The sequence below is a fragment of the Notechis scutatus genome, chromosome 1 (genome assembly GCF_049901735.1).
Source record: "Notechis scutatus isolate UNSWTSFEM ecotype Mainland chromosome 1, rNotScu1.2, whole genome shotgun sequence".
Taxonomy (NCBI): Eukaryota; Metazoa; Chordata; class Lepidosauria; order Squamata; family Elapidae; genus Notechis; species Notechis scutatus.
In genome coordinates, this window is record NC_142009.1 from 227,287,303 (window position 1) to 227,300,285 (window position 12,983).

Sequence of the window (12,983 nt, forward strand, 5' to 3'; positions counted from 1 at the left end):
GTGGGGCACCTGGGGCTGACAGGCTGGACAGGAGACAGCTTGCTGGATCTTTGCATGATAAGTGACTCAGCGGAGCAGGTTGTGGGGGAAAGCAATTGGGAGCATAAGGTATTTCAGTGGGTCAGGGAGGCCTGGGGTGAACTTAAGTAGGTGGCCAATTCCATCACTAGCCCCCGCCCCCCATGGCCTTCCTCACCCTGAAATACCTCACGTGCACTTCATGAACCGTGCGTTCGATTAGTGAACGTGTGGACGAAAGGAAGGGGCAATCCCATTCAAGGTATGAGATTCACTCCCAATAATCCTTGGGTTACGAGTGGAATGGACAGGCTCCCTTCCATCCATAACTCGAGCACTACCCGTAATGAAAAATTGCTGAGAACATAGAATTGAAAAAAAAAGAGTTAAAGGGTTCAATAAATGAATGGCACAACACAGGAGAACAAACTCATCAGGACAAGATTCATCAGTGCCTCTGCCTCTGAAAGACAAAAGTCACTCTTTTGAAGACAGCAAAGTCCACATTCTGGACAGAGAGGGCCACTGGTTTGAAAGAGGGCCAAGGAGGCCATCTATGTTAAAATCGAGCAACCCTCTCAATATGACAGCACCCACCTCCTATTTACAATACAGCCCTTTCAGCAGTACCAAGAAGGTTCCACCCCCATTTGCACTCTCATTCAGGTAACCCTGAGGGTAGAGATAAATCCCCAAGCATCTTCTACCACTCAGAGAGCTAACAATCAGATGACTGCAAAGAATATAAATACTTCCAATTCCCCATTGTTCAGCCAGAAGCGGAAGCTTTTTGGATGAGAAGGAAAATGGTTTCAAGGAAAAACCACGAAAGTCCAATTGCCTTTTAACAAGCACCTTTGGGACAACCATGACCCAGCTGTTTGAGAATCTCCTTACTAGACACATAACACTTACATAAAATTTACTTTGGTAGAAACAAAGTGTACAGATTTCACCCTATGATGGATAAAGCGAGCCAAAGCTACTATTTCACAGAACTGAAGCAGTGCAAACCAATTTAAATATTGGGATGTCCTCAAAAAACGATCCAGACAATATGATTACGAGTTACCCTGGGAATTACGAAGCCGGTGACAATTACAAATAACAAGTGGTTTACACGGAAATGTTAACTAAACTGAGCAAGGAAGCATTATGAAAGAGATAAAGCAGGGGTCCTCAAACTAGGCAACTTTAAGACTTCTGGACTTCAACTCCCAGAATTCTCCAGCCAGCTGGCTGGAGAATTCTGGGAGTTGAAGTCCACAAGTCCTAAAGTTGCCAAATTTAGGGACTTCTAAGATAAGGACTACTACTAAGCACCACCGAACTAATCTTCTACGAATCTACCCGATAAATTACATCCACCAATCCACGCAGGATCGTGGATCAATGATACAACCATTCAGCCAATCAATGACTTAGTCTCAGTCCCAACTGGCGGCATTTAATCTTATCCCCGCCCCCAAATATTGAGAGGTTTCCGAACGTTCTGCCAAAGCGCGAGGGACGTCCTACTTCTCGCGGGTAATTTTCAACCAATGCCTTTTCAGCCATGTGGTGATTGGTCCCAGTTATTTTTGCCGCTTGTCGGCGGCACTGAGTAACACGGTGGTTTGATAACGCTGTTTTTGCGTTCCTGACTTTTTTTGTCCTGCTTGGCTCTCCGTGGCACCCGGAAATTCTTCCGCTGAGAGAAGGGGAGGGGAAAGAAGCGTAGTAGCGCCGGACTCTGGGACCTTCAAGAGTGCCTTGAGGACGTAGAAACGCGCATGCGTTACTTGGGCTGGCGTTAGCGCAAGCTCCTGGCGAAGTTTTCAGACGAAAGGGGTAACCGCGAAGCGAGTTGCGCATGCGCGCCATTGTTTATCTGACATTGGATGGATTTAAGTCTTCCGAAGTGTTAGCAAGGACGATTTTTTTTTTTCTTGCGGAGTCTTGTGGCTTTGAAGCTCTCTGCGCTTCCTCCTTGGTTCTCTGAATGTAAGCAGCGCCCTGCACAAAACATGGTCCGCGTTTGCAGCGTGGTTGGGTTGCCCCGGGCCTGTGACTGGGGATTCCGAATAACTTCTGGTCTGGTGTGATTTCCATGCTTTCAGCTCTTTGCAGTTTTGGCATTTTTGGTGCACGTTCCCACACGACCACCCTCACCCCAGCAGCCGAGAAAACCACAATCAATAAAAATCCTACTTATTCAGGAGCGTTTGACATGCTGTCTCAGATGCACTTTCACAGAGGAAAAACGTCAAGATTTAAATCCAAGGACCGCGTTATTCGTGGATAAATGGTCAGGGGTTATGTTGTGAACCCTAAATATTGTCCCACAAGGGTCAAGTTATTTTTAGTGGAATGTATTTAGATTTCTATTCTTTCTCTCTTCCCTCCCCCCACTAATTGTTTAGCACCTACCTCATCTGAGTTTTGCTGAACCTAGGGCATTTTATGATGTTAATGGATTTCTATAATAACCAGTGGACCTGGTTGCTTTAAGTTTTTTAAAACTTCTTTTTTTTCCTTGCTACTTTTGTAGAGGAGTCCTAGACTCAAGCTGAAAATGCATGTCCTCTGGATGGTGCGCCAGGTTTCCCAGACCGGTAAGTAGAGTTGCAGAGTTTCTTCAGGATGAAAACTTCAGAAAAAGCCATTTATGCTGAAAGTGCTTTGTAGATTGCAGTAAGGCGCTACACGCCTTAATTGCATTTAACTTACTTAATTGCATTTATATCTCTTCTTTTTGCTAAAAGCATCCACCTTAGAAAAAGGTCTTGGGATATTTTCTCTGCCAAGTGCTTTTGCTAATTTTATGGCATTCACTTTGTCAAGGTAGAGTTCATAGCAGAAGTTTCACAAAACGTAATTTTGCACTTTAATTTTAAAATGCGTTTATGAATTCAGATATTATAGCTATGCCCTGTATTTACAGGAAGTGTATAAAGGGGACATAATAAGGATGCTGATGTCAAGTATAGGCATGATGTGCCAGACTATGACTGGATTCTTGCATTGTGCTAAGCTGCAACATAGTTTCTTTGATTTTGATGTAACTTGTGACCACAGCTATTGTGAATTGCAAACCATTGTTTATAATACCCCATTTTCCTGAAAATACGACCTATCCGGAAAGTAAGTGCTAGCTTGATTTTTACATGTGCACCCAATATAAGCCCTACCCCCCAAATAAGCCCTAATTAAGACCCCACCCTCTCCAGAGTACATGGGTAAAAATTAAGCTAGGGTGGGGATGGGGTTGGTGGAGCTGCCCTACTTACTTTCAGACAGTTGTAGCCAGGCCTCGCACACCCTGACACCTATCTTGCCAGCCCAATTCTTCTGCAGCCAGCAAGTCTGGCAAGGCTTTCCTGAAGGCCTCTAGCTAAGAACAAAGTTCCAGATCGACCCGGAGCTCTGTTGTTGGCTCCAGAGGCCTCCAGGAAAGCCTTGACAGCTGCAGAAGAAGTTCCTGAAGGCCTCTGACAGCGAAAAGTAGGCCGGGGGTGACGTGGGCAAGTGAGGTTAATCAATGGATGACATTCCCCAAAAATAAGACCTGCTGCCTGTTTTGGTAGGGAAAAATATAAGACACGGTCTGATTTTCGGGAAAACACAGTAGGTATTGCAATGTGTAAAACTGACCAGTTGTGGCTTGTTCTGTAAATCACACTGATTTAATTGGTACCAGAAATGACTAGCACGTATGTGCAAGGGGAACCTTTATCTTTACCTTATGGTATTAATCATTTGTTATTTGTCCCAGTACCTAATAAGTTGCCTGTAAGCACAGGCACTAAATACCCTTCTCTTCAAAGAGTTTAGTGGTCTAATTATATTGTTTGCAAATCATCCAGGTCATAATACAGGTAGTCCTTGACTTATGACCACAACTGAGCCCAAAATTTCCACTGCTGTTTTGACTCCAAAAGGTCACTAAACAAATATTTGTAAGTTGAGGGCTACCAGTATTAGCTGCAATTTAGATTGACAAGCGGAATGAAGAGCTCTTTGGTTTCTTCTGGAAATAGAGGGGACATTTTTCTTCTGGCAGCCCAATTAGTTCTTTGCTTTGTCTAGCCAGTTTACTCAATAGCATTTCTTCTGCCAATTCCTTATTCTTCTTGCTTATAGCTGCCAGATAAATGCTTATCTACATGGATCCTCTAGAAAGAGTTTGTTCAAAATTAAAAAAAAACAATATCAAGGGGATCTGGGTTAGAAGATTTCTGCTTTGGGGCTTCTGGGATGAGTATTTCTATTTTTGCTTCAAAATAACACTGCTGTTACTCTTTAGGGATTCCAATGTGCCTGAATATTACCCGACATCTCAGCAGTACAATCTCCAGAGCTTCTTATAGTAAGTGCATCATCTGCTCCACAACACTTTAAGTAGGGGGTCACCGTAGGAAAATTGCAATTACTAATACAAGATAATTGAAAACATTTGGAAGTCATATTTTACAGAGGATACAAATGTTACTATGTTCCTCTTGGGGAACATAAAATTTAATTTGGACAGTCTTTCTCAGTGAGATATAGTGCCTAGAAAAACATACTGTGCTTGTGCAACTTGTGAAGTCATCATTATCATTCCTACATAATTCATGGATTCTGCTGGGAATAGGACAGGCAAGGAAATGGTTACCAGTGTTCTTGGGCATGGACAATGTTGCTTTGCAAGTTTTACTTTTCCTAAGAACGTTGAGACTATTCTCCTGTTTGTGCAGTTTCCATAGTAAATCAATTTACTATGGTCATCTTTCTATAATGACTTATTTTATATGTATGTAATGTATAAATTTCATTAAAGAAGTTTTTTTTCTTATTGTTAAAAACAATACAAATTTTAAGTTAAAGATAAGGGAGAAAGTTAATATAAAATGAAAAAGAATTAGGCAGAAAAAAAGGAAGAAGGGAAAAATAAGAAACAAATGGCTTCTGGTCTTCTTAATAGCAATTATATGTACATTGATATTTTACCATCTCTGACATAACATCAAAGACTCATTTTTTTCTATTACCTACACTTTCTAATAATCAAATCCATAAATCATCACTTCGTGTTTTTTTCCCGTTTTTTCAGCAAAAACTCTATAAAGGGTTTCCAGTTGCTAGTGAATATAGTAGTTGATCTTTTTCTAAACAAGTTAATTTTGTCATCTGTGCTAGATCTGTCATCTTCACCAACCATTCCTCTGTGGAGTTATTTTGACATCTTTCCATTTTTCTGAATATAGTTATCTCTCAGCAGTGTTCATATGCAAAAACCTTTTTTCTAATTGTCCATTAATCCCAACAAAAAATAGTTCTGGTTTCAGTTCAATTTTAATCTTTAAAATTCTTTGTATCAATATATGTAACTGAATCCAGAATTAATGTTTGTTTTTTTACAAGTCCACCAACCATGAAAAAAATGGTTCTTTGTGTATGTCCACATTTCTAACATAAATTTGAATTATATGCATTCTGTATAATTTTTCTGGAGTCATGTGCCAACAGTCTATTTAGGTTATAATACTCTTTTAGGCTAAAACATTATGTAAATTTCAGTCTTTCCAACCATATGTTTTCCTACTGTTCCAAAATTATTGTTATGTTATGTCCAAAATTATTTGCATATTTTATCATAGATTCACTTCTTTGACCTCCATTTCAAATTTCAGTAAGAGTTGAAGAGTTTGGCAATTACATGCTCATCTATGCATTTCAATTTCAAATTCTGTCTTCTGTTGCTTAGTTCCAAATGTCCTATTATCTACCTTCAATCTTTCTCTTAATTATGCAAACAAAAACCATTGAAAGCTAAATCCACCTGCAGCCAGCTGCTCACTTGGTTTCATCTTACGATCTCCATGTTCTTGTTTTAACAATTCTTGCTAGATTAACCATTTCTCTTTATTGTTTCTTTTCTATAAAATGCTTCTGTGGTGTCTGAATGGCAACAATTCCCTCCTCATTGTTGTTTTGCTGCAGAGTATGTGAATGCAAAGGAAGAGCAAACAGACTGGAAATCAGTCACTGACAAAGCTGCACAGACGCTCTTGTGGACAGAACTTATTCGAGGTGAGAAGTAATGAGCAAAGGGACGGCTGTTATTTCTGAGCGCTAGCTGAAATGACATAAAACGGTTTACCCACAGGAAGTTTGTTGTTCCCTCCTCTTTTGCTTCCTATTATCCTTGTAGCCTAACTCGGGCATATAATTTATTGTCTTTTCCTAGGCCCTACTTGCTGGCCTAAGAATTCTGAGAAATCCACACATCTTAAAGTTGCTGGGGTTAAGAAACAGTGTTCTGTAGATTGGTTTTGTGTTTTTTTTGTAATTGGAATGGGTATTTGGAGACAGACTCCTACTAGACAGAAAATATCTGTACACTGTAGAACTGTAGTATGAGGAGGAGTCATTGCAATTTAGCCTAACCCTCTCTTTCATGTAGGAATCCGAATTAAAGCAACCATGACAAATTCCTGTCTAGCTTCCCTATTCAGCAAAGAGGGAGGCCTCCATTTGTGAGGGCAGCTGGCTCTACTTTGAACCTCTCTTACTGTTAAGATTTTTCCTATCATTCAGCTGTGATTTCCTTTCCTGTAAATTTGGTCATCTATATTTTTGAACAAGGGAGAACAGATCTTCACCCTACTTACTTTGAAGCAGGAAACCTACAAGAATTGTTACTCAAATCCTAAAATGTTCCTAGTGACATTTTTTTTAAAAGACAAACTTCACAATTCTGTCCAAATGCAGTCCTGAAATATAATGTGACCTCATTTTTACATATGTGTGTGTGTGTGTGTGTATGTATGTGTGTATATATATATATGTGTGTGTGTGTATGTGTGTGTGTGTATATATATATATTGTATATATATATATATATATATATATATATATATATATATATATATATATATATATATATATATATATAATATAATATATATACACATATATATATATGTATATGTATGTATGTATATGTATATTGTAGCATAACTATGTATGCTTATTGTAGCACAATTATTTGGCACTTGCCTGCTGTTCCAGCACTCTGCAGTTCTCACTGGATCTCATTATATATATTTGTATTTATATTCATTATAACTAAGTTGAACTAAGTCAGGAATCAAACAGATTTGGAGTTTCACTGTTTATTGTAGCACAACTATTTGGCATTTGCCTGCTGTTGCAGCACTCTGCAATTCTCGCCGGGTCTCTCTCATACATATATGTATATATGTATAACTATATACAGACACACACTGTATATAGTTGTGTATGTATGTATGTATGCATGTATGTATGTATGTATGTATGTATGTGAGACCTGGTGAGAAATGCAGAGTGCTGGAACAGCAGGCAAGCGCCCAATAGTTGTGCTGCAATAAACAGTGAAACTTCAAATCTGTTTGATTCCTAACTTAGTTCAACTTAGTTAAATCTTGAGGATGAGATGCATAGTGCATTTCAGAGTTTGGCAACCTGGTGTTCTTAGATACCGTATTTGCCGGCGTATAAGACGACTGGGCGTATAAGACGAGCCCCCAACATTTCCACTCAAAATATAGAGTTTGTTATATACTCGCCGTATAAGACGACCCCCCCACTTGGAGCAAAGGCTGAAATCGGGAAGAGAAAACTTCCCAAAGAAAATCGCACAAGCAGCATCCCATTCCTGGGAGAAAAACAAAAAAACAAAAAACACGAACTCTTCCCAAAGCGCAAAAGCAAGGATGGCGCTTTCTCAGTTTTGAGCGGCGGCGCTGCTCTCCCACCCCCTCCACTCGTCCCCACGTGCGGCAAAGTTTCTGCCACTGGGGGGGTGGAGGGGGTGGAAGGAGGTGAGGGATGGGGGCAAATCCTGGAGCCTGCCGGTCCGCTCGCACGAGCGGAGTGGGTGGGTGGGTGGGAAGGGAAAGGCCACGCTGCTGCCTGCAAGTGAAAGTGACGCGCCTGCCCCCTCCCCCCCCGGGGGAAAGTGAAAGGCCTCCTCCCTTAAGCAGCCCCCGTGTGCGCGCCATCGGGACTCCAAGGGTGGGGGATGGACAGCTGCCAATTCTCTCTCTCTCTCTCTCTGTGTGTGTGTGTGTGTGGTGTGGAGGGTAATTCTGGCTATCTCTGGCCTCTGCTCGGTTTTAAAGTCGCTTGGCCGGTTCCCAAGTCGCAAGCGCGCGCTGGCCGGGAGACGCGGCGCTGGGTGGCAGCTCGGTGCCGGGGAGGCGGATCTTTCTCTCTTAAGCGGGGAGGGGAGGAGGGCACAAGAGGAGGGACGGGACAGGGGGCGGGAGGAGGTCCCTCGCCTTCTTCCACCGCCCACCGGACCCTTTTCTTCCCAAGGGGACCCTGGAAAGCAGTTCGGGAGCCGGGTGGCCCTGCCCAGCGGGGTCCCATCAGGAACTTCCCGAGGACACCCCCCCCCCCAAGCACAGCCCTCCTGGTCTTTCAAAGAGGGAGGGAGAAGCGGGAGGAGCAAATTGCCGGCCCCGCCCCGCTGCCCAGAAGGAGGGGCGCCACAGTCCACCCCCACCACCTTCTCCCCCCCACTCCCCGGGCCATTACGCGGCTCGGGGCTGGCTGGGCGAAGCGGCTCCGCCAGAGACCCTCTCGCTCCACCCCCACCCCACCTCCAGATTGGCCTTCGCAAGCGCCCCGAGCTGGGCAGAGGGTGGGGGGGGGAGGAGGAAGAGAGACTCCGGCTGGGCTTGAAGGGGCTTCGCAAGTTGCGAAGCTCCGCCCCTGTCACTCTTGCACCGAGTGACAACAACGTATTTCCCGGCGTATAAGACGACCCCCCCACTTGGAGGCATGTTTTTCAGGGCAAAAAAGTCATCTTATACGCCGGCAAATACGGTAGATTGGATTCCAGTTCACATTTGTCTCGTGGTAAATGTCTGAGAGTATGAAATTGCCATCCCAGTCTTCTGAGAGCACCGGTTTTGCCCTTCTATGGCTTATTTAAACCAAGGGTGTCATTTTGTTCCATTTGATCAGGTTTAGCTATGACCATGAGTTATGTATTTCGAGAGCCTGCCACAATCAACTATCCTTTTGAGAAAGGCCCATTGAGTCCCCGATTCCGTGGAGAGCATGCCCTGCGCAGATACCCATCTGGAGAGGAGCGATGCATTGCTTGCAAGCTGTGTGAAGCTGTATGCCCTGCTCAGGTGGGGCCTCTTTTTTCAACTTTTCCCTTCTTTTCCTACATGTGCGGTTTCCAAAATATTGCAAAACTCAGTGCAAAAAGCATTTTATTCCTAGCTACTGGTTACATACTACAGATGAAAATTGTACATTGGGTTAAAGAGCTGCCTCTAGGCCTAGTGGCCTCTCTGGCTGCACCTTATTTTCTCTTTTGTTTGATGGAAGATATTTTCCTTGCAGTAGGGAGAAACTAGATGAAGCTCTGAATAGCTTCCTAAAGCCTGTGCTCTAATCTTTTCCTGCTTGGTAGGTGATTTAATTTCCCTCCTGGAAGCGCATTCCCAGAAGTCCCATAAATATCAAGTAAATTGCAAGGAAATTCAATGAAGTCTGGATGTGACAATGTATATGTGAAGAGTTTCTGTGGTCTCAGTGAATCTGTATAGGAATATGTGTCTCAGCTGCAGAATTCCATTCACAAGCTTTTAACAATGAGAATGGAAACAATGTGCTTTTTTAATTAACGTAGGAGTTTAGCCCAAATTATATCATCATCTGATTGCTTCACACATGCATACAGTTCTAGAGTTAATACTAAAACCAGGGATTTTCCTCTAGCGCTAAGGGGAAGTTATTTAGGAATGGATGTTCCCTCTAATGCTAAAATTCTGTTGACTGTAGTGAAAGCACTTTTGTCTTCAAGAATCCCTTCTCTTCTGTGCTATTTACACAATTTTATCCCCCTCTAAATGTCTATGAACAAGAGGCAACTAGACTTTCTGATTTTTTCTTTGAAGACATTTTGCTTCTCATTCAAGAAGCTTCTTCAGCTCTATCTATCCCTCTCTTAGTTTTTTTTAACTGTTGCATATCTTTGATTCAGGCCCTTCATTCCAAATGAATTTATTACACCATGGATAAATTTCAGCTTGGATTGTCTAGACGTCAAAAACTGGAGTTTGGAATGTCAGCATGCTAAAGCAAGGTTTGATCATTTCCGTGAGCTGCGTTTGCAACTCAGCTTCAGGAATATCCAGTGTTGTTACTGGAAAAGGAGTAGTCAATTTTTGTGGGGGAATTTTTAAGCTAGGAGTGGGAATAGGAGGCTTTTGAGAAGCAACATTCTCCCGCCTGAAATTCTACTGCTAGGATTTTACCATTTTGCAGTTAAACTTTGAATAATCTCAAGGTGCTCTCCTGATTCTGAGAATCCTTTTTCTCAACAGGCAATCACTATTGAGGCCGAGACTAGAGCTGATGGTAGCCGCAGGACCACTCGCTATGACATTGACATGACCAAATGTATCTACTGTGGATTTTGCCAGGAAGCCTGTCCTGTTGATGCCATTGTGGAGGTGAATGAGGTGGTGGGTGGGTGATTTTTGTTAACTAAGAGGTCAGTCTGGATTTGATTTTACTATGTCTCTCTGCTCTGTCTCTGCAGGGCCCCAATTTTGAATTCTCCACTGAGACACATGAAGAGCTCCTATACAACAAAGAGAAGCTGCTCAACAATGGAGACAAGTGGGAAGCTGAGATTGCTGCTAATATCGAAGCTGATTATTTATATCGATGATAGAACGTTTTCCTCAACCTTCACATATTTTATCAGCATGCTCATCCAAAGTTAAATCTATAATAAAAGGGCAGGCATGCACTCTTTGTTTCCCTGTGTTGCGAAAGACAATAGAATTAACAGGTAGCCTTTCGGTTGATAATGTAGCATACATCATTCTATTTGCAGTTGGAAAGGTTGGGTGAGATTGAAAAACAAGACTTCTTTTTAATGCACGGCCTCTGATCCTGGACCTCATGGGATAAATTTAAGACTTTTTGTGTGGAAAGAAGTGGTGGTGAAGGAGAGAGAGAGAGCGAGAGAGACAGAGAGATGCCGACAACATTCTGTTGCCTTGTATCCTCTCTGCTCAATAAACTTTTGGAAAGGAAAGTGGCAGAACTGATATCATTTCTTTTAAGAAGTCAGTTTGAATAATCAGCAAACCCCATTATGATACGCTTGAAACCTTCATCATGTCGGAAACATGCTAGCTCATGTGGAAAAAAGTAGGCAAAATGTTTCTGTATTCAACATGCTCTTAACATGAACATTCAAATAGGTAGCTCTCACTATATGATTAATTTTCTGATAAATGCCATTATGAGAAGCCTGTGCCAAACAGTCTTAAATAGAACGGAAGGGACTGCTTTAACACAAAAGAAAAATCATAGTTGTACAATTATTGGTACTCAGTAGTACTTTGTTGGGCATGGCTACATATGCTTGCTCCAACCTGTGAAGGAGTGAGGCAACATTCATGTACATCTGTAGCACTACATCCCTTAACACTTGTGTTGGCTGTGCCTACAAAAGAGAAGCACTTTTGTAGGCACTGGTGGTGTCCAGCTCTCCAAATATTCATGTTTACTATTAAAGCTATTAAAACATAGCCTTATATAATGTTTTAATAACTCAAAACATTAATATTCATTATGTAACAATTTAATTACTTCATTACTAAATGGTAGGGTCATGGCATGATGTCCTGTGACCATGCCAACTTATGATTGCAGTTCCAACAATCCCAGTTGCCGTCATTGCGCAAATCTGTAACCATTATTAGGACCTGTCACAAGTGCCTCTTGTTCAATGCCACTGTAACTTCAAGTGGTCACTGAAGGACTACCTGTAATAACAGTTCAAAGGAAATACACATTCTGGTGTATTTTAATTTTAAATCTTTTTCAAAAGAAGTTTTTCTCCATAAGATTGGATATACAGTATTTCCAGTCCTGTTGGAGCATAGGTTTCCAGCCTGTCAATTGTATTGGAGGAATTTGTATTATACAGAAATTGCATTATCACCTGAATTAGAAATCTGTTAAAATCCTCCCCCATGCCCCAAATTTAATTTTCTGGACATTGTTTTCCGTAGTCTATATAATAGCATTAATCAGAAATAAATTAGACAGTTGCAGAGTTACTAAGATATGTATGTATACAACAAAGATTTAAAAGTCAGGATTTGAATGGAGAAGAGTGAATTGTTCCATTTAATATTGATTCTGTGTAGCAGCAAAGAGAAGTGTCTTGCTAGCTGTTGTCATATAACATTTCCTGCTAAAATATTTTAATGCAAATGAATCAGTAGAATCAAATTTTTTGAAATAGGATCAGACATGGAGTATAGGAAGTCAAAATATGTTTAATGCCTGGAAAAAATGTAACTTGTATGGGGGTGAATCAGCTTTCACAAGCAAGTGGTTATTGTATATCTTTTGTTGTACTTGTTTAAGTGTAGCATTGACCTGGCTTGGATTTGTACTTTTCTACCACATTGTTTTTAAACTAGAAAATTATTGGAAAAGTCTATTCACACTAAGGCTTGAAGGTGATATGGGGTAAATGAATCAACGACAAAATTTATAAAGTTCATCTTACCCCAGTGCAAAGATGTAGAGACTTATTGAGATATAATCTTTTTTCTGGTTTCTGAAGAGAATATAGGAAGTAACTCATAAAACAATAAACTTGTGCAAAATTGTTATAGATATTTCTTAGTGGTACTGCTTTGCATGTTAAGTACTTCAGCATACAGTGCATGTGTGAAACTTGATACAATGCTATACTTGATGGATTTTGAAAGTTCTACTCACATGGATTGTTTGTTGTAGTATGTGAAATAGTTTGGAAATATCAGTACTTGCTTTCAGATTTTTTTGACTGCAAGTATAGCTCTCCATTTTTCTATTTTCCCCTCAAAATTATGTAGCTAGTATTCATCTGTTGATATAGGAGAATATAGATCAATCTAGTTATTTTTTAGACACCTGTAAAG

The 12,983-nt window shown here is 41.2% G+C and overlaps 1 protein-coding gene across 2 annotated transcripts; it reads left to right on the forward strand.

Annotated features, from left to right (window-relative positions):
- Positions 1-1,706: 1,706 nt before the first annotated feature.
- NDUFS8 (NADH:ubiquinone oxidoreductase core subunit S8) lies at positions 1,707-12,694 on the forward strand. 2 transcript variants are annotated; one of them, XM_087950463.1, is made up of 7 exons: positions 1,707-1,848; positions 2,549-2,612; positions 4,304-4,366; positions 5,983-6,072; positions 8,998-9,170; positions 10,374-10,502; positions 10,592-12,694. In XM_087950463.1, the coding sequence occupies exons 2-7, from the start codon at positions 2,573-2,575 to the stop codon at positions 10,721-10,723; spliced, it is 627 nt and encodes a 208-aa protein (XP_087806589.1). In that variant the 5' UTR covers positions 1,707-1,848; positions 2,549-2,572; the 3' UTR covers positions 10,724-12,694. The 2 variants fall into 2 exon arrangements, with proteins under 2 accessions (XP_087806589.1, XP_026521423.2); XM_026665638.2 differs by having other exon boundaries at positions 1,727-2,001.
- Positions 12,695-12,983: the final 289 nt, after the last annotated feature.

Bases quoted from the DNA above. Each gene is read 5' to 3' on its own strand.
- NDUFS8 (XM_087950463.1), top strand. From the start codon at position 2,573: ATGCATGTCCTCTGGATGGTGCGCCAGGTTTCCCAGACCG. The intron at 4,367-5,982 runs GTAAGTGCATCA...GTTTTGCTGCAG, and splicing joins AATCTCCAGAGCTTCTTATA to AGTATGTGAATGCAAAGGAA. The intron at 9,171-10,373 runs GTGGGGCCTCTT...TTTTCTCAACAG, and splicing joins AAGCTGTATGCCCTGCTCAG to GCAATCACTATTGAGGCCGA.